Genomic DNA, 20,188 nt, shown 5'->3' on the forward strand with positions numbered 1-20,188 from the left:
AAAAATGTTTCTTTTTTCTTCATAATTTTTCATTGTTCACTGTTTTCTTGAAATTAGTGCATTATATCTCTCTATTTAAACATTATATAAATATAAGTTTTAGATGTTTGATAGATAGCTATGCTGAAAATATAGTGTGGAATTATTGTTACTCTTTCATAAGCCTTTTTGAAATAAAGACCTGCAAAGTAAAGTAGGTAAAATTTTGTTTGCTGGGCCGATTTGAGAAATTTTATAAAACATCTACACTACCCAAGAAAGCAAAAATAATACAAATAAAACATGCATATATTTAGTCAGAAAAGTTTCAGCTACCTAACATAAACAAATCTTGTGTAATTCATAATTAAATTTGGCCAAACAGCAAAGAATATAAGCGCAGCACTCCACCTCTTGGTCATTATTAATTCTCTGTGCCTCGAAAAAATTTGACAGCAAAACCAATTGGAGATCTCTTCTTTCCAGTCATCAGGCAACAATATATAAAATTTTGCAATAAATAAAAAGGTAGACCAATCATCCTTTGTTTCATCTTACGTGGAAACACCCAGCTGGTAATATAGATGAATTCTGTAACATTAATGAGAGAATAGCTGACGTTGTAATTAAGCTAAATAAGTGGTATTAGCTGAAGGTTGTACAAGTATACGCACCTACATGTAGTCATGATGACCAGGCAGTGGAAATGTTCTATGAAAATGTAGAATCGACAATGGGAGAAACAAAAACACATTATATTGTACTTGAATGCCAAGCAAGCTGGAGGCCACGCAGTGGCCAACATAAGAAATAGGAGTTGAGTTTGCTGAACGCAGTAATCATGAATACCTTCCTCAGCAAAAGGAAGAAGTGGACATGGAAAAGCCCTAACAGGGATTTCATACTGTGTCCTAGCCCCAGCATTATGCAGGATGTAAAGGTAATTGGAAAGGTGCAATGCAGTGACCACAATACGGTGAGGTCTCGAATTATTCTTGACTTGAAGAGGGAGCGGAACAGATTAGTGAGGAAGAATTCCATCAACAAATTAGCAGTAAAGGGAAAATTAGAAGAATTCAGGCTCTCGCAGCAGAACAGATGCTCACTGCTAACCAAGGAAGCTGACCTTAGCCTAGACGCAATGGACAATAATTTCAGAGATATCATTACTGAGTGTGCGGTAGAAGTAGGTGGTAGAATTGTTTGAGAAGATATCGGTAAACTGGATGGAATATAGGAGCGTCCCCTTTGAAACGAGGTGGTAGCAGTAGCTATCATGCTCATTTTTCTCCCTTATCTTAATTATCGTTTTAGATTGGTTAACTATACCATCGTTCTATTTATTAAATTTTTGTTTCTAGATTACTAACATTATGCCACTTCTCTGCTTTTAAGCCACCAATCTTCCAGTCGTTTTTTGCTAGTTTCCACCGCCGGTTTATTCACCCGGCCACTGGTATCTCTAAACCCCAGAGCTTCAGGAACAGTGACTGCGCCTGCATCAACTTCCGGATGGATACAATTACATTTGAGTATAATATGGTCAATTGTTTCACTGGAGTTACCACATACAGCACGTGCGTCATCTTCATTGTTAAATTTCTTTTTGTAGCTGCGTGTTCTAAGGCTGGAGTGAAGATTGCTGGAAAACGTATCAACAACCTTAGATATGCGGATGATACCACTTTAATGGCAGAAAGTGAAGTGGAACTCAAGAGACTTCTGATGCGCGTACAAGAGAGAGTGAGAACTTTGGGCTTAAACTGAACATTAAAAAGACAAAGATCATGGCGTCTTGCCCTATCAAGTCCTGGAGCATCAAGGGACAAGAAGTGGAAGCTGTGACAGATTTTCTCTTCTTGGGCTCCAAGATTACCCCGGAAGGAGACTGCAGCCATGAAATTAGGAGATGCCTGCTTCTGGGAAAGAGAGCAATGGTTAGCCTTGACCGCCTAGTAAAGAGCAGAGACATTAGTCTGCCAACCAAGATCCGTATAACTCGTGCTATGGTCTTTCCAGTTGTGATGTATGGATGCGAGAGTTGGACTGTGAAAAAGGCTGACCGCCAAAGAATTGACGCGTTTGAATTGTGGTGCTGGCGAAGACTCTTGAGAGTTCCTTGGACTGCCAGAAGATCAAATCAATCGATATTGTCGACCATAAACCCTGACTGCTCATTGGAAGGTCAAATTTTAAAGTTAAAACTCGGCTACTTTGGTCATCTGATAAGAAGAGAGGAGTCGCTGGAGAAAGATTTGATGTTGGGAAAGGTTGAGGGTCGCCGGAGAAGGGGTAGGCAGTGAACGCAATGGTTAGATGGCATTCTCGAGGCACTGCAAATGAAGTTATGTGATGTTAGGAAGATAGTGAGAGACCGGAAAGCGTGGCGTGACATGGTCCATAGGGTCACGAAGAGTCGGACACGACTGAACTGAACTGAACTGTTCTAAGGCACCCTGATCTAGCTTCAAAAAGTAGGGCACTGCCTCTTGAGTTATCAAAGAAAGCTTCCTTCCTGATCTGCATTTTCCACATTCGGTATAATTTCACACTCTGTTTCTTTTCCATCGAATTTATGCAATTTTTACCTTCTGTGTTTTTCACCTGTTGCTTAACGCTCTTTATTTCTCCGTTTTTATGACTAGCATACTTACTAATTAGTTTCCTAGTTCTTTTGCTTCATTGTGAGTCAACGCTTTTTAAGTATTGATATATAAATACTTTAACTGCACATCTGTTACTGTCCAATTTCCTCAGGCGGTCCTCATAATATTTTACTCTGAGCTTCCCGTACTTCGAAAGATGCCCAGCCCATATCTCCCTGTACCGCCTCATTTGTGGTTTTGCCGTGGACACCTAGTGCTAATCGTCCAACGGCTCTCTGATTTATTTATAATGTCGACTGTACCTCTGATTTTAGGCACAAAACCGCATTTTCGAAAGTAAGTCCGGGCACCATAGTTCCTTTCCAAATGCCCCACAAGACCTCATACCTCATACCACAATGCTCTATGCTTCATTATCCCGGCATTTCTTTGCCCTTTGGCCTTAAGTGATTGCTCATGCTTTCCAATGTATGCCAATCCTTCGTTTACCCATACCCCCAGATATTTATGTTCTGCTACTCTGGGTATTTCATGGCCTTGTATTTTAAGACCCTGATCAGTTGAGCCGTTGAAAATCATCAGACCCAACTTAACTGCACTAAAACTGAAGCCTAGAGCGTCCCCTTCATCTCCGCAATACTTAACTAGAGTTTGCAATTCTTCCAGACTCTCAGCTAGCAGCACAATATTGTCACGGTGTGAAGTCTGATCAGAAGTCACCGCGGGACACAGGACTCACAGAAGTCACAGTGCGGCAGGAAACTAGCAGGCCCGCTTCAACAGAAGAACTTCAGTTTCTTCGCCTCGAGGAGACGAACTTCGGTTTCTTCGCCTCGAGAAGGCTGACGCTCGCGATCAGCGCAGAGGGAAGACAAAGAATGCAGCGTGTCATTGCCCCCCCCCCCCCCCCCCGTACAAGAAGCATCGCCCCGATGCTGGAAGTGTGGGTAGAGATATAAAAAAACCATTGCACGAAGGGCAGTTGCTCACGCATAGAAAGAGTCAACACTATCGGTCGTAATACGGTTTCAGGCGGACCACGTGGACCACGTCCGGGAGCGTGGAGCGTTGGGACTTTTTAAATCCATCAGGAACAACCTCATAGGTTAGGTCCCCAACTTGGCTTACCACTTTGTACGGGCCAAAGTAACGGCACAGCAGTTTCTCGCTGAGGCCTCGTCGACGTACAGGAAACCAAACCCAGACACGGTCTCCAGCTGTGTACCGGGCGTCACGGTGTCGGAGGTTGTATCGTTGGGCATCGCGGCGTTGCTGATTCTGAATTCGCAGCCTGGCCAGCTGACGGGCCTCTTCGGCGAGGTGCAGAAAGGTGTGAACATCTGCTTGTTGGTTGCCGTCGTCTAGATGTGGTAACACGACATCAAGCATTGTAGTCACCTCACGGCCATGAACCAGACGGAAAGGTGTCATGTTCGTTGTTTCCTGGACCGCTGTATTGTATGCAAAGGTAACGTATGGGAGCACTTCATCCCACGTTTTGTGCTCTACGTCGACGTACATTGAGAGCATGTCAGCGAGTGTTTTGTTCAAGCGTTCGGTCAAGCCGTTTGTTTGAGGATGGTATGGTGTCGCCTTCCTGCGTTCAGTATGACTGTGAATTAAAATCTGCTGCAGCAATTCGGCTGTAAATGCGGCTCCTCTGTCAGTGATCAAAATCTCCGGTGTGCCATGGCGAAGGACAACGCAATTGATGAAAAACTTTGCAACCTCTAAGACAGTACCGTTGGGTAGAGCGGAGGTTTCCGCATATCGTGTAAGGTAATCCGTAGCAATAATGACCCACCGGTTACCGGAGTGTGAAAGGGGAAATGGCCCCAGCATGTCCATGCCAATCTGCTGGAAAGGCCTCGACGGTGGGTCTATTGGCTTCAAGAGTCCGGTGGGCTTAGTCGGCGGCACCTTACGACGCTGACAGCTGCGACATGTTTTCACATAGTGTGAAACGTCTGAGTTAAGTCGAGGCCAGTAGTACTTTTTTTTTTTTTGCTTGAAAAGTAGTACTTTTCCTTGAGCCTTGCAAGCGTGTGGGTGACTCCCAAATGTCCAGAAGTTGGTTCATCGTGGCAAGCTTGTAAAATTTCATCACGTAGACACATAGGTACAACAATCAGGTACGGCGTTTGGCTGGCGGAAAAGTTTTTCTTCATGAGGACACCATTGCGCACACATAACGATGACAGAGCACACTTGAAAGCTCTCGGAGCGGTTGTACATGCACCGTTTAGATAGTCCATGATGTGACGAAGTTCGAGATCTGCAGATTGTCTTTCAGCGAGGCACTCTGTGCTGATGGCATTTAACAGTATGGCATCATCAGGAATTTGATCTGCGGAGGGATCTACAGGGGCCCTTGAGAGGCAGTCGGCGTCCGAGTGCTGGGGGCCAGACTTGTGCGTGACAGTTATGTCGAATTCCTGTAGTCGTAGACTCCATCTTACAAGACGGGTTGAAGGGTCTTTAGGGTTGCAAGCCAACATAGGGCATGGTGGTCAGTAACTAATTTGAATGGTTTCCCATAAAGGTATGGCCGGAATTTCGACCTCGCCCACACAATGGCTAGACATTCTTTCTCTGTTGCAGAATAGTTCGATTCCGCTTTAAACAGACAGCGACTGGCGTAAGCGATCACACGTTCTTGTCCGCCCTGGATTTGAACTAGGACGGCGCCCAGGCCTATGTTGCTTGCATCGGTGTGAAGCTCCGTGTTGGCGTTTTTGTCGAAGTGAGCCAATATGGGAAGTGTTTGTAGGCGGCTTTGAAGCTCTTTGAATGCTTGTTCCTGTGGTGTGTCCCAAGTGAAAGGCGTGTCTGTCTTTGTCAGACGTGTTAGGGGCTCGGCGAGTCGAGCAAAATCTTTGACGTAGCGCCGGTAGTAGGCACATAAGCCAAGAAATCGTCGAACAGCTTTCTTGTCTTGGGGCGGAGGGAAGTTGGCAATAACTGTCGTTTTCTCTGGATCCAGCAGGACACCAGCGTGGCTTACGACGTGTCCCAAGAACTTGAGCTCCGTATAAGCAAAATGACACTTCTCGTTCTTTAACATAAGGCCAGAGGATGTTATGGCTTGCAAAACAGTTTCAAGACGCCGAAGGTGCTCCTCAAACATTGGAGCGAAGACCACAATGTCGTCAAGGTAAACGAGACGCCACTTGAGATCTGCAAGTAGAGTGTCTATAAGCCGTTGGAAAGTAGCCGGCGCAGAGCAGAGACCAAAGGGCTTAGCTTTGAACTCATAGAGCCCATCCGGAGTAATAAACGCCGTTTTCTCACGGCCCCTCTCATCTACCTCTATTTGCCAGTATCAGGATTTCAAGTCCATTGAAGAGAAATTTTCGTGGAGCAGAGACGATCCAGAGCATCGTCGATGCGTGGCAGGGGATAGACGTCTTTCTTCGTAACTTTGTTTAGCCGGTGGTAATCCACACAAAACCTCAGCGTACCATCCTTTTTCTTCACAAGAACGATAGGTGCATCCCATGGACTCCGCGAGGGCTGGATGACATCGTCGCGAAGCATCTCTTTCACTTGGCGGGTGATAGCGGCGCATTCAGTCAGAGACACTCGGTAAGGTGACTGTCTGAGAGGTGGCACGGTATCATACGTAATAATGCGATGCTTGGCAAGATCAGTTCTGCCAACACGTGAAGAGTTGGAGAAGGTCGCCCGATAGCGCTGGAGGAGCTGGTTCACTTGGCGATGCTGTAGTTGAGAAACCGCAGGGTTAATGTTGAAGTGTAAATCGGTGGTAGGCCTCTCCATCTCGGTCAGTGACAGCGTCGCAAGTTCAGAGGCTTTTCGAACATGCATGATATCGCAAATATGGGCCACTACAGTCCCAGTGCTTAAATGCTGGTGCTCGCCGCCAAAATTTGTGAGTAGGACATCTGCTTTGCCATCTTCGAGGCGAACGACTCCTCTGGCTACAGCAAGACTGCGTTCGAAAAGCAAGATCTGTTTGCTCTCCACGACACCTTCAAAGTTTTGCAGTGTATTCACAGCTACAGACGTCATCACACTGGAACGGGGCGGAATAGTGACGTGATCATCAAGGATGTGCAGGGCTGTCGGTCGCTCTGAAGTACTGCGTATTGCGTTCTCAGTCAATAAGGTCATTGACTTAGTCTGCTGGTCGATAACGGCTCTATTCTCTGCTAAGAAATCCATGCCAAGGATGACGTCGCAGGAACACTAGACAAGTACGACGAAGGTTGCTAAGTACTTCTTGCACTGTTACCCTAGAAGTGCAGGTACCGGTCGGCGTTATCAAGTGGCCTCCGGCAGTACGAATTGGTGGGCCTGTCCAGGGTGTAGTCACCTTTTTCAAAGTGGCGGCGAAAGGCCCACTCATCACAGATTAATCGGCACCGGTATCCACGAGCGCTGTCACGTCGGTTATGTCCACTGAAATGTTCAAGTCGGAGGTTACGGCTGTGGTGTTGCCGGAACGTCGCCGGATCCGGTCACGGCTGCGGTGTGGTACTAGCTGATTTCGTGTCGTCTGAGAACTAGAGCGCCGAGGCCTTCAACTACAAATTTGTTGAAGGACAGAGGGGATATCATGCTAGAAAAACTGGCCACACTCTATACGCAATGCTTGACGACACTAAAGTACCCGAATCATGGAAGAATACAAAAATTCTCTTAATTCCCCAGGTGAAAATTTCCAGTTGGGAATCAGCTGGTCCCAACTCAACTGGTTTTTTGGAAAATTCCCAATTCAGCTGGGACCAGCTGCTGTTGGGACCAGCTGCAACTGTGACCAGCTGCAACTGTGACCAACTGCAACTGGAACCAACTGCAACTGGAACCAACTGCAACTGGGACCAACTGCAACTGGGACCAGCTGGTGTTGGTCCCAGGTCCCAGCTGCTGCTAGGCTCAGCAGCAGCCAGCGGAACAAGCTGTGGCCTCCCCAAATGTGCAAAAAAATTGCACTAGCAAGAAACACACTTCACAGTGCTGCTTCTCAGGTGCAGCAATATAGAAGACACAATATAAAAGAAGCCAAGAACATTTATTTCAGTGTCGACAGGGTACATGTGCAGCTTTCAAGAACAGTGGCTTCTTCTGTCTTGTATTTTCTTCGAAGCTTTGGTATCATAAACAGCATCGCCACTCTGTCCACATCTTTCAAACAGCCCTTCGGTGGTGCGCGGCTGAAATAGAAAACCAGAAAAAGATATGTTACTCACACCAGAAGTTTAGGTAAATAATTTCGTGAAGCGGAAAGTTAAATTAGAAAATGCAAGTTTCCAGCATATCACATGCACAAAAGCCGACGTTTAGATCAGCTTAACCATAAGCTATAAGTTCAACGCACAGCTTGTGGACAATTTGATCACTGACTTCATCTTTGCTTAATGCAGTTTTTGATCGAGGACTAGCTCGGCAGGGAATTATTTTGCTTCAGTTCACGCTGTTTACCGCATATCGTAGAGATACAGCAGCGCGAAAATTTGATGTCCGCGCTAAAGCAAATAAATTGGTATTTTAACTGCATGGCAAAAATAATGCCACGGTAGAGCAACGAAAGTTGCGGAGGATGGCCTGGACACATGAATCGCAAGCCAATACGGCACTCGTGATTTGGCATGACTCGAACCATCAAAGGCGTTAAGCATGTCAACGACGTCGAATACCAGAATCATCGATCGCTCTTGGCGGCGCTCAGTTTCATGAGGACAACTCTCGAGATGAGCTCCGGAAAGCAGCGACAAAAACCTCGAAGCTCATGAAAACAGCTGCGCGATTGTCATCTTTTCAGAAAAATCTTGATAGCTGATATATTTTTTTGATCGTGTGCTCTCATTTAACTGCAGAACACATTTAACGAACAAACAAAACAACCTCTTCCGGTTACTTAACGTGCAGATATAAAGAACACAAATAAGTATCTCAATATATACACTCTTCGGGCTGCTCTGCTGATAGGTATCCGTCTTCGCCATGCGATGACATCCAAAGCGTTGTCTTCCTCTCGCCTAGAGAACAACTGATGAACGATTTCGGCTTCGGAGCAAGTTTGTGAAGAATAGGCGATAACACGAGTTTCTTCAGATAAATATAACGCTCACGCACCACATATATCAAATCAACAAGTCGCGCCATGCACGTATGTACGACCGCTCCTGGGCGCCGCCATGCTGCTGTCAATGCGGTTTACTGCGCACGAAACTAATTCGCGCAATCTTCATTTTATATCATATTATGCTGCTTACGGCAGCAGAAAAAATATAACATAATTTTACCTACTAGTTCGTTGCTAATATTAGAGCTTTCGTTGCAAATAATGAAGTACGCAACTGACCACCATACTGAATTTCAAATTGCTCAGCAGCTGGATGCCAGCTGGAACTATTGAGTGCTAATAAAATTATTCATTCAAATTGTACCTGTGTAAACTGTTACTAAAACTAAAACCAACGATGCTACTCTTACCATCAAGCCCGGAACAAAAACAACACTTGCTAGACCAACTACTTTCTCAGAAACCAATTAGTACCAACAGATGCTGTTGGGACCAATTCCTGCCGAGACCAGCTGGCCCAGTTGAAAACCACTAGAATTCCTGTTGGGACCAACTGGCCCAGCTCAAACCAGCAGATTCCCAACTAACCCAGTTGGAAACCAGCTGGTGTTGTAGCAGATTCCCAACTGCCCCAGTTGGAAAGCAGCTGGTTTGCTTTTGGGACCAGCTGGCCCAGCTGAAACCAGCAAGGTCGCTGTTGGGACCAACTAAAACCAGCTGATTCCCAACTGGAAATTTTCACCTGGGTCATAAGAAAGGGCCCGCTAAGGACTTGAAAAATTGCAGACCAGTCAACTTACTATCAGTTACATAGAAAGCATTTACCAAAGTAATCGGCAATAAGATCAGGACAACCTTACTTTAATCAATCAAGCAGGCTTTCGGATAGGGTACTCTACCGTCGATCATATCCACACTATAAACCGGGTGATAGAAAAGTGCTCTGAATATAACCAGCCCCTATACATGGCGTTCATTGACTACGAGAAAGCATTTAATTTGGTTGAAACCTCAGCGGTCATGCAAGCATTGCGAGATCAGGATGTAGGTGAGCCATATGTGAAAGTACTTGAAGATATCTATAGTGGGTGCACAAGTTCTGCATGAAGAAAGTGATAAAATTCCCATAAAGAAAGGCAAGGAGACACAATCTCCCCAGTACTATTCACAGCTTGCTTAGAGGAAGTATTCAGAGACTTGGAATGGGAGCAGTTAGGGATAAGGGTAGATGGAGAATACCTCAGTAATCTGCGATTTGCTTATGACATTGCCTTGTGAAGTAACTCAGAGGACGAACTGCAACTAATGATAAATGATCTAGACAGGAGAAGCAGAAACACAGGCTTAAATATTAATATGCAGAAGACTAAAGTAATGCTGAACAGCCTGGGAAAGGAACAGCAGTTTTAAATAGGCAGCAAGCGTTGGAAGTGGTAGGCGATGATGTCTACTTAGGACAGGTAGTGACTGCAGATCTGGACCTTGAAAGAGAAATAACTAGGAGAATAAGGGGGGATGGAGCGCATTTGGAAGGTACTCAAACATTATGACAAGCAGCTTACTGGTACCACTCAAAAGGAAAGTGTACAACAGTTGCATCCTCCCGGTATTGGCCTATGGGGCTGAAACATAGAGGTTAACGAAAAGGGTTCTACTTAAGTTGAGGACAACGCAGAGGGCCATGGTACGGAAAATGGAAGTGGGTCAGAGAATTAACTCAAGTTATTGATATTCTAGTTGAAATTAAGAAGAAATGGGCATGGGCAAAACATGTAGTTCAAAGAGAGGATAACCGATGGTCTCTAAGAGTAACCAATTGGATTCCGCGGGAAGGCAAGTGTAGCAGGGGGCGGCAGAAAATTAGATAGGTGGATGAGATTCAGAAATATACAGGGGTCAAGCGGATGCAGCTAGCACATTACTGGGTTAATTGGAAGAAACTGGAAAAGGCCTTTGCCCTGCAGTGGGCATAGTCCGGCTGATGATGTTGATCAATAGCCTATGGAGTGGTCCCCTTTTCGTTTCAGCCACTTTACATTTTGCTAGAGATGCATGAATGTTGAAATTTCTGAATACAAATTGAATAAGAATAAGGGAAAAAAATATCTCCAAATATCTTATATCTGATCAATGGAAAAAAAGTTAGCTGTGGTTTAGCTTGTGATTAAACCTGGTTTGTCTTGAAAGTAAAGATATGGCCTTTGCACATAGTAATATATTCTATGGTTTCAGCTGTATTTATGCCATAAGGTTTGACCACTAAAGTGGGATGAGGCCTCTATCGCGCGAAGATCCGAAGCCTTCCACTACGGCACCTCTTTCTGTTTTCACTCCCACCTTCACGATGACGGGACAGTGTAAGCTACCAGCCAACATACAAAGCCCCGCATTAACTGAGCCGTATGAACGTGAATGCAAGGGTCTTGGCAGGTTGATTCTGATATCACCCTCCCATATGGGGCTTGAGGGGGCAGCACCTGCCAAATGTGATGTCAGGAAACCCTATGTCCATTTAGTGCTCGGCCATGTCAGCTGCCAGCCTTTCGCGACTTTCTTCTCGTTCTTCTGCTTCCTCCTCTTCTATCTTTTTTCCTCTTCAGACAGGTATGGCGAACTGGTGAGACTGTGGCCAATGTAGCTCTCGCTACTAAATGAAAAATTAAAAAGTAGCAAACACTGTGCATCTCGTTTATTTTTGAATTCACATAATATTGGCAAATAAAATTGCACTAGAGCTGATAAATCCAGTAAAAACATTATACTACCAGTTCTTTTGTACAGGAAGCGCCTGCGTGAAACCGGGTGGAGCTGTCATACTGCTGCTGAATACAGTCAACTCTTGTTAATTCGACCTTCAAGGGACCAGCAAAAATGTCCGAATCAACTGAAAGCTCAAGTTATCATAGGGGCCTGCGAAAACTGTTCGCATCACACTAATTTTGTCTGACGAACACTTGTACAATGGTTTTCAGCATTTGAAATGAAACCAAAGTGGCAAGCATATTTCTTTTTTTTTTTTTTCTTTCCGTTTTTTTTTTTTAATGCTTCGCTTTCCGTGCATTGTCGGGAAGGCTCTCTTTGCAAAACGGCTTCATCGCATTTTGAAGATGCTTCACAGCACAGACTACGAGTCAAGCATTGCAGTGAAGCGTGCAGTGCAGGAAAAGTGCGGTGAATTGGGAAAAGTTTGGTTGTTCGGTAATTTTTTGAAATTTTGAATGTCAGGCTTTCAAACACACATATGAAACGAATAATAAAATATTTGAGCTGTATGCAAAATTTCGAATATTCGCTCACTCCTACTTTTTGCTTTCATTGTTCTACTGTACAGTATGAAGGAGCACTGAACAAGGGTAAAGGGGGTACGCCTCAGTTCGCAGGTCAACAAGTGGACTTGTCTTCATCTGGGCATCATCACTGGCAGGTGTTTAAATACACTTTTGCTTCCGATGAAGAAAAGCTGGGGAGGGGGAAAGTGGGGGAGAAGTAAGTAGGTCATGAGGTGAAAAAGGAAAAAAAAAAAATCTTCAGTATGAATTTCTCAGCCTGGAACCAGGGATCCTGTAGCCTGCAAAAGAAGTAAAAGCAGCAGTACCAGGAAAAACTACAATACCGGGTAGATGATTAGTCACCACTTAAGCGGGTTTGGTGCAGATACACCTGATAAGGAGGACAATTTATTTATTTATTTATTTATTTATTCAATACTGCAGGCCTTTACGGCCCAAGCAGGAGGGGCATACAAATGACATCAGCGTATAGAACGAAGATAACAAATAATAATTTCAAAACACTTGCTCTATGGGCAGTAGAACATGAGCAAAACAAGGACTAAACGAAATGCAAACCGAGCTCTTCATTTGGGAAAGTGAAACATAAACAACAGAAGTAAGCCAATGAATGAAATGAAATGTGAAACTTGCAGTAAGGCAAAAACACTATCAGTTTGGGCAACCAAAAAGCAGACAAGAAAATATTCAAGAGCAATTCAAGGTTTCAATTGAATCAACACTGGCTAGAAGAGGCAGAGGTAAGTTGTTCCAATCTGTTATCGTGCGAGGAAAAAAAGAATATTTAAAAACATTAGTTTTGGTGCTGTATGGCGTTAGAGAGTCATCGTGTCGATGTCGTGTTCGGCGTGCAGTAAGTGGTGTTATGTACGGATCAGGAGTTAGAGCAAGAAGGTTATTTTTAAGAAGGAACATAAATTTTAAGCACTGAATTTTTCTTCTCAGTTCCAGTGTCGGTATACCATGTTGTTTCATTAGTGCTGTCGGGGAATCAGTTGTACGGTACTTCGAAAAAATAAACCTGACTGCCTTACGCTGGATTCTTTCGACAGCGTCAATGTTAGATTTGGTATAAGGGTCCCATACTACGCATGCATATTCAAGTTTTGGTCTTATTAATGATGTATAAGCTAAAAGTTTAGTTTCGGCGGGGGCATGTTTCAATTTATGACGGAGAAGGCAAAGTTTCCGAAAAGCTGTGTCACATACGTTAGTTATGTGAGTGTTCCAGTTTAGGCTGTTTGTTAGTGTGACGCCAAGATATTTATACTCGCTGACTTCGGTTAGTGGTTCTGTCCCGAGGGCATAGGGAAAAGAAAGGTTATTAAGTTTCTTGGTTATTTTCATATACACTGTTTTGTCAGCGTTCAATTGCATATCCCAACAATGACACCAGGAAAGAATATTTTGTAGATTATTGTTAAGAGTTATCTGGTCATCCTCGCTTGACACTTCCCTGAACAGCACGCAGTCGTCTGCAAACAAACGTATTTGGACGGGTTCGGTAGTAACGCTCACAATGTCATTAATATATATTAAAAACAACAGTGGTCCTAGCACACTGCCCTGAGGAACGCCGGAAGTAACTGGAAGTTCATGGGAGTAGTACGTATCAATATTAACAAACTGTCTACGATCAGTGACATACGCAGCAACCCAGTTAATAATGAAAGGAGGAAGGTTAATCATTTTAAGTTTTTCAATAAGCTTACAGTGTGAAACAAGGTCAAAGGCTTTCCTGAAGTCTAAAAAAATAACGTCCACCTGGCCGGATTTGTCTAAAATTCTAGCAAGGGAATGGATTACCGTTGTTAATTGTGTCACCGTAGAAAATCCTTTACGAAAACCATGCTGCGCAGGTGAAAGTATATTGTTGTCCTCCAGAAAATCTCTGATGAAGTTGGCTATGGCGTGTTCAAGCATCTTACAACAAGATGATGTTAACGAAATTGGTCGGTAGTTAGTAATCATTGTGGGGTCTCCCTTCTTAGGCACTGGTACTACACGTGCCGTTCGCCAGTCAGGGGGAAGGGCTGCAGTGGACAGTGACGCACCGAAAATAATTACCAGAAAGTGTGACAGCATTTCTGCGTATCGGCGCAGAAAAACATTCGGTATGTTATCTGGTCCTGGGGTAGATTTTGTTTTTAGATTAAGGATCATAGAAAGCACACCTTGAGCGGATACAAATTCAGGAGATACATTTGATAAAGGTGAAAAGGGAAGTGCAAGCTCTTCTGAGTTAATAAACACACTGTGGAAGAATGCATTAAAGTGTTCGACGATACTCTGCTTTTCGACAACGGGAATGCCATCTTTAATTATTTGATCCACTGCCTTGTTCTTTTTGCTCAGAAATTTCCAGAATTTTTCTGGAGCCGTACGAATAAAGTGCGGCAAAGTGTTATTAAAATAATGGCGTTTGGCATGCCCAATTGACGAGCTCAGCGTAGCTTGCAAGTTCTGTACTGTAGTTCGTGAGGCATTCCGTCGTCTTAAGCGTTTTATTTTTCTTTTCAAGTGAATGACTTCACGCGTTATCCAAGGGTTTTCATTTCCTGTTTTCTTTGTTTTCGTTGGAACGAAATTTTCGATGCAATAAGTGCAGATTTTTTTGAACTTGTCCCAAAGTTCTACTACATTGCTTCCTTGAAAGTTGCTTAGGTGTAAATCGAGGTAATCTAACACGCTTTCGTCTCTGGCACGTGTGAAGTCCTTCACTTGTACAGTTTTTGCCTTCTTAGCGGTACATTTTTTTAAATGACACGAATAGTACACCATCTCATGATCAGACATTCCATGTTCAATTGATACTGAAAAATGCTCGATTGTTTTGCTCACGAAGACAAGATCAAGCATTGATGATGAAGAACCATGCACTCGCGTTGGTAAGTTGACAACTTGGTGCAAATTGTGGCATAAGATTATTTCACGCATATAATTAACATGAGTGCTAAATTCACCACTAGAAGAACAATGTTCCCAGTTAACTCCTGGAAGATTAAAGTCCCCCACTAAAAAAATTTTTTTATGTACGAATGAATTGACATGCTCACGTAAATCACACAGGAATTAAATCTTTCTTCTATCTTATTCTTATTCTTATTATATTCTTAAATCTTTGCGCAAAAGGGGGGGGGAGTACAAAGTCACAGAATAAAGCTTATGCTATTGTGGAGGGGAATAGAGTGTACATGTGTTGTAAATAAACTGTACAATTAACGCTATGTGGGAATGTTTTCCCGAATAGTTATGATGCAGAGGGAATATACTTAAGGGATTATAACATTCCCTTAGATATATTTATTCCTGCTAGTTCCAGTGTTCTAAATTTATGAATTAGATATGCCTCTCTATGTTTTCGGTCCCTGGCAGAATTAAAGCTTGACTAGAGAATGTATAATTTAATTTCTTCGAACTTGTCGTCTTTCTGATTAAAATGCTGGGAAACTGCTGTCGGGAGGTTTTTGCCTGTGTCTACTTGATGTCCATTCATTAAGCCTTATGTTCATTGGTTGCCCTGTCTCTCCGATGTACTCTTTATGACAAAAGGAGCATTCTAGAAGGTAGATAACGTTTGAAGATGTGCAGTTAAAGCCTTATTTTATGTGAAAAGTGAAATCGCTTGCATTACTTTTAACAGTAGTGTCTTTTTGTATATGACTGCACGTCTTACATCTAGGTCAAGAGCAAGGGTATGGTTGTTTTGGATGCTTGTTGTTGAGTTTAGAATGTACTAGAATATCTCTGAGGTTTGCGTTACGTTTGTATGTTACCCTTGGTGCCTCTGGAAATATTTTCTTCAGGCATTCATTTCAAGTTAGCATGGAATGGTATCTTCGCAAAATATTGTTTATGTTTGGAAGGGCACTGTATTTCTGGCATTCAGTGTTGACCTTTGGTCGTTTCGTGAGCACATCGTTGCGGCTTAAAGCGCTTGCTTTTTCGAGGGCCATATTAACGGAGTGACCGGGATAGTTTCTATTTTCTTCTCACCCACTTTCCCCCTCCCCAGCTTTTCTTCTTCGGAAGCAAAAGCGTATTTAAACCCCTGCCAGTGATGATCGCTTTGCCCAGACAAAGACAAGTCCACTTGTCGAAACGTTGGCTCGACCTGTGAACTGAGGCGTACCCTCTTTGCCCTTTCCTTCATACCGTGTATACCATCTTCTTCCTCTCGTTCTACCTGGATGCTGTACAGGTAGTCATTTTGGAGGATTTGTCATTTTTTGATGGGTTACCATTGGGCTGAAACGTGGAGGCTAACCAAGAGAGTTCTACTTAAGTTGAGGACAACCCAGAGGGCTATGGAGCGAGAAATGGTCGGAGTAACATTAAGAGATAGGAAGCGTGCAGACTGGGTCAGAGAAATACCTCAAGTTACCGACATTCTAGTGGAATTTAAGAAGAAGAAATGGGCATGGGCAGGACATGTAGTGTGAAGAGAGGATAACCGATGGTCGCTTAGGGTAACAAACTGGATTCCAAGGGAAGGAAAGCATAGCAGGGGGCGGTAGAAAGTTAGGTGGGCGGATGAGGTTAAGAGTTCACTCAGCTAGCACAGGATAGGTTATTTGGAGGATTATGGAAAAGGCCTTCGCCCTGCAGTGGGTACAGTAAGGCTGATGATGATGATGATGATGTGGCTTCCCTTGGCAACCATGTCGGGCACAAAGGTACAAAAACTGGGTTCCTCGGCACCGTTTGTTGGTGCTCCCCGAGACTAGGAATGCCTATTTTAGTAGTGTAGTTGTTTTGTGCACCTGTGATATCACCCTGAGGCTCCACTGCTATTCTCTTTCAGCTCACCCATCATTGCATGCTCGTGGAGTCCCAATGGAGACTACATTGCCAGTTCCGACCGAGACAAGCGAGTGTCTGTCTGGTCCCAGGTCTGAATGCCAGAGTTCTCAAGAAAGGCTTTGTGTGTCTACCCCTTCTACTCTGCCAACTTCGGCTGCAGCTGAGCGATAGGAAGGAAGAAAGGGACGTTGCTGGCAATACTCATTGTCCTCTGCTGGTGCTGCACAGAGACACTGGTTCAATGCCAATGAACAGATGCTGCTCTCTTTTGTGTCTGTCTGTGCTGTTTTCTGAGCAAAAGTCTTGTTTCTAAATGTTTTGGCAGTGGTGCCCAAACTTTCTCTTGTTTTGTTTACTCTGCCAGAAGTTGTTCCCCTTTCTAAGGAGGAAGGGGCAGAGTGAAAGATCAGGAGGAAAAAATTAACAAAAGAAATAAATTGCAGTGGTGAGGGCAAGTATTAGATTCCCTGGTGTTGTGCAACTAAGAATGGGTATGGCCACAGTGATGGCTTCTTAAGGCCCTGCTCCATGGACACTTCCTAGGCATTTGTGCCATGGGTGTGCCGCACAAGCATGTGCGAGGACCAGGCACGAGCGCAATGCATATACCTGTACCTGACAAATATCAGCGCTTGTACTCGCACACACGCGTGCCCATAGGAAGCGCGGTCCAGTTTGCAACAGTTTGAGGAGGAGTTCATGGCTTTCCCTGACTTTTCTTCACATCGGGGTGGCGCAGTGGTTACGGCGCTCGACTACTGTTTCCAAGGACGCGGGATCAAATTCCGTCCTCGGCGGCAGCTTTTGCAGACGAAAAGCAAGGCGCCCATGTGCTATGCGATGTCAGTGCACGTTACAAGAACCCCAGGTGGTTGAAATTTCCGGAGTCCTCCACTATGACGTCTCTCATAGTCTGAGTTGCTTTGGGACGTTAAACCCCGCAAACCAAACCAAACCTTAATGAATTGAGTTTTCCCAGGTCCGGAGTGGCGGTATAGCTTATACTATTGCTGCTTACCACGGCTGTTAACACTCGTGCATTCTCATAGTAAGCTATAGGCCTGGTACATGATGTTCTGAAATTCTCTGATAACTGTGGTGATCTCTGTTGTTTTTGTGCTGCTATATTTGCATTAGCCCACAGGAAAGCTTTAGCGAATGCCTTCTGCCAAGTCTGTAGCTGGCTGCAGTAACCAACCATATGGAGTGTAGAGTAGGAGTGCAGGGCAGACATGTCGCATGCAGAATGGCGTATGGGCCGTTACCTATGATAGAGAAGTGTCGGGCTGTAATTTTATGGAGACTAGTAGACTGGCATGAGCAATGACTTTCATAGTGTAGGCAAAAGCTGGAACTGTCCGCATTTATTGTACCGCACATGCTTTTTTTTTTTTTAACAATACGCAGTGCTGGGACAGTGGCATGAGTTGTACCATTTAATGCAAATGCGATTTCGTGCACCAAAAACAATAATTTGACCAAACTTGCATTGCATAAACTTGCACCAGAAAAAAAAGCTATTAGCGGGGCCCCATTTTTTTTTCATACCCTATGTTGCATCACAACTTTAAGAGACAAGAAGCGTGCCGATTGAGTCAAAGAACTAACTTGGGTCACTGACATTCTAGTGGAAATCAAGAAGAAATGGGTAGGGTATGTAGTGCATAGACAGGACAACCAATAATCACTAAAAGTAATCATCTGGACCCCTACGGAAGGAAAGCGTAGCAGGGGAGACGGGTGGGCGGATTAGGTCAAGTGGTCAAGTGTATGCATAGGATAGGGCTAATTGGGGGGGACATGGGAGTGGTGTATAGTCCGGCTGATGATGATGTGGCAGTTTCTGTTTGTCCAAACGCTTGAGATGGTTTGAAACACTACTCCTTTGCACCACACTTCAAATATTTTAAGTTCTGTTCGATCCATCGGGATATTCAAGAAGTAAGGGAATTTTTGTTTATTTGCACTCGTGGCCAACCATCTCTGGCGTTGTCTATTACAGACTTTCACGTGCATCACATCAGTTGAATTGCTCGTTTTTTGTGGAATCGGCAGCTATGTCTTGACAGCATTGATGGCAGTCGAGAGCCAGCCAGTGCAGTTGCTAGGCACTAGAGCCACCTGGATTACTTTCTAGGTGATATCGGAAAACAAGGTGCCACATATAGCTTCGGGCCATTACACAGCTCTATGAGTGGTGATGACAGCAAAGAAGGCGAGCTAGTTAGTGTGAGATCATTTTTTCTCGGTGTCATGAGAGGCGCTGCTCATTTCTCATGCAAACACATCTTGGAAGATAGCGGGCAAAGCTAACATTTCATGGTGACTGATTTAATCCTACACAGTTTTTGTTTGCGGAGCACAAGAATTGTCTCTCACGCCACTAGGAACAAGAAAAGCGGATGACAAATATTTGGCAGCACTGTTGCCATGTCAGTGCTGCAAGGCAGCTTACATCGGCACTGATTCCCGTTTCAGGGTGATGGGGTGCATTAGGACTTGTATTGCATAAGCTTCTCTCTGTGTTGCGAGAACGCATTGAAGGAATGATCGACGCCGTGCGTTAGCCGTGCCACCATTAGCAACCTTTGACGTCACTATGCAGATGTCTTGCCACATCGCAATGCATCAAGATTCAGCACATAACAATGCAAGACAGCATTCAGTGAGCTTTGCCATTTAGCCATTAGCGAGTGAAATTTTTCAGTCATGCACTTCAGTCTCCCTACATGCGGAAATGCAAATTATGAGCTCATTCCACTTTTTTTGTTTTTCCAGTGTCTACGATATTACTTTTACTTCTAATGCTTTTGCACAGCCTACGATGTCGACAAATCGAGACTCATTTGCAGCTTCGTGGTGACAACTGCACTAGATTGCTGCACTGTGGTGTTTTGTCTCAACCGCACAAGATGGGGCCATGCGTCTTTCTAATGGGATAGCTTTGTTTTGTTTTCAATTTTGCATTTGCAGATTTCGACACTTTTATTGCCTTCCATAGGCTTTTAAAATTTTCGTTATCTTTTTAAGTGCCGCTATTGTAGAGATGGAAGAAATAGCTCACTGAAATGAGCCAGTTCATTTTGACGGCTCACTTAAATCTGCAACTGTGACTGAATGAGCAGTTTCCTCAGGGGTGAGTCTGAAGTTTTTTTTTATGTGCTTTGTAACTCAAGTCTGCATTAATCCCTTTCCTCTTTTCTGACTTGCGCTTCTTTGGCCCTCCTGCCTCCCCCCTTTCTTGCTTTATCTTTTTCGTTTTTCAGCCTTACAACCCTTTTGTTCAACTTTATGGCAGTTTTTCTCAAGGACCACGGCTTTCTGCAGAATCTGCACTGGAGAAATGCGTAAGCCTGAGCGTTGCTGTTTTGTCCGCGAGACGTGTCAGTGGGATTCCGCGAGTAGTAGATACTGGGGCTTTCCTTTCCTGTAAACCACTTAATTGTCTCTAATTAACTGCC

At 44.1% G+C, this 20,188-nt stretch overlaps 1 protein-coding gene across 4 annotated transcripts in view; it reads left to right on the top strand.

Moving 5' to 3' along the window:
• Positions 1–17,368, top strand: part of LOC146201459 (autophagy-related protein 16-1-like) — a 224,025-nt gene extending 206,657 nt beyond the window's left edge. Inside the window, exon 17 of one of the 4 annotated variants that reach the window (XM_084595861.1) lies at positions 16,729–17,368. In XM_084595861.1, coding sequence (XP_084451987.1) covers positions 16,729–16,822 — 94 coding nt within the window. In that variant the 3' untranslated portion in view covers positions 16,823–17,368. The remainder of the gene's footprint in view (positions 1–16,728) is intronic. The other 3 variants (XM_084595864.1, XM_084595863.1, XM_084595866.1) reach the window with 3 other exon arrangements.
• The last annotated feature ends 2,820 nt before the right edge of the window (positions 17,369–20,188 follow it).

This window comes from Amblyomma maculatum, chromosome 2 (assembly GCF_055883805.1).
Source record: "Amblyomma maculatum isolate TAMU_Amacu chromosome 2, ASM5588380v1, whole genome shotgun sequence".
NCBI lineage: Eukaryota > Metazoa > Arthropoda > Arachnida > Ixodida > Ixodidae > Amblyomma > Amblyomma maculatum.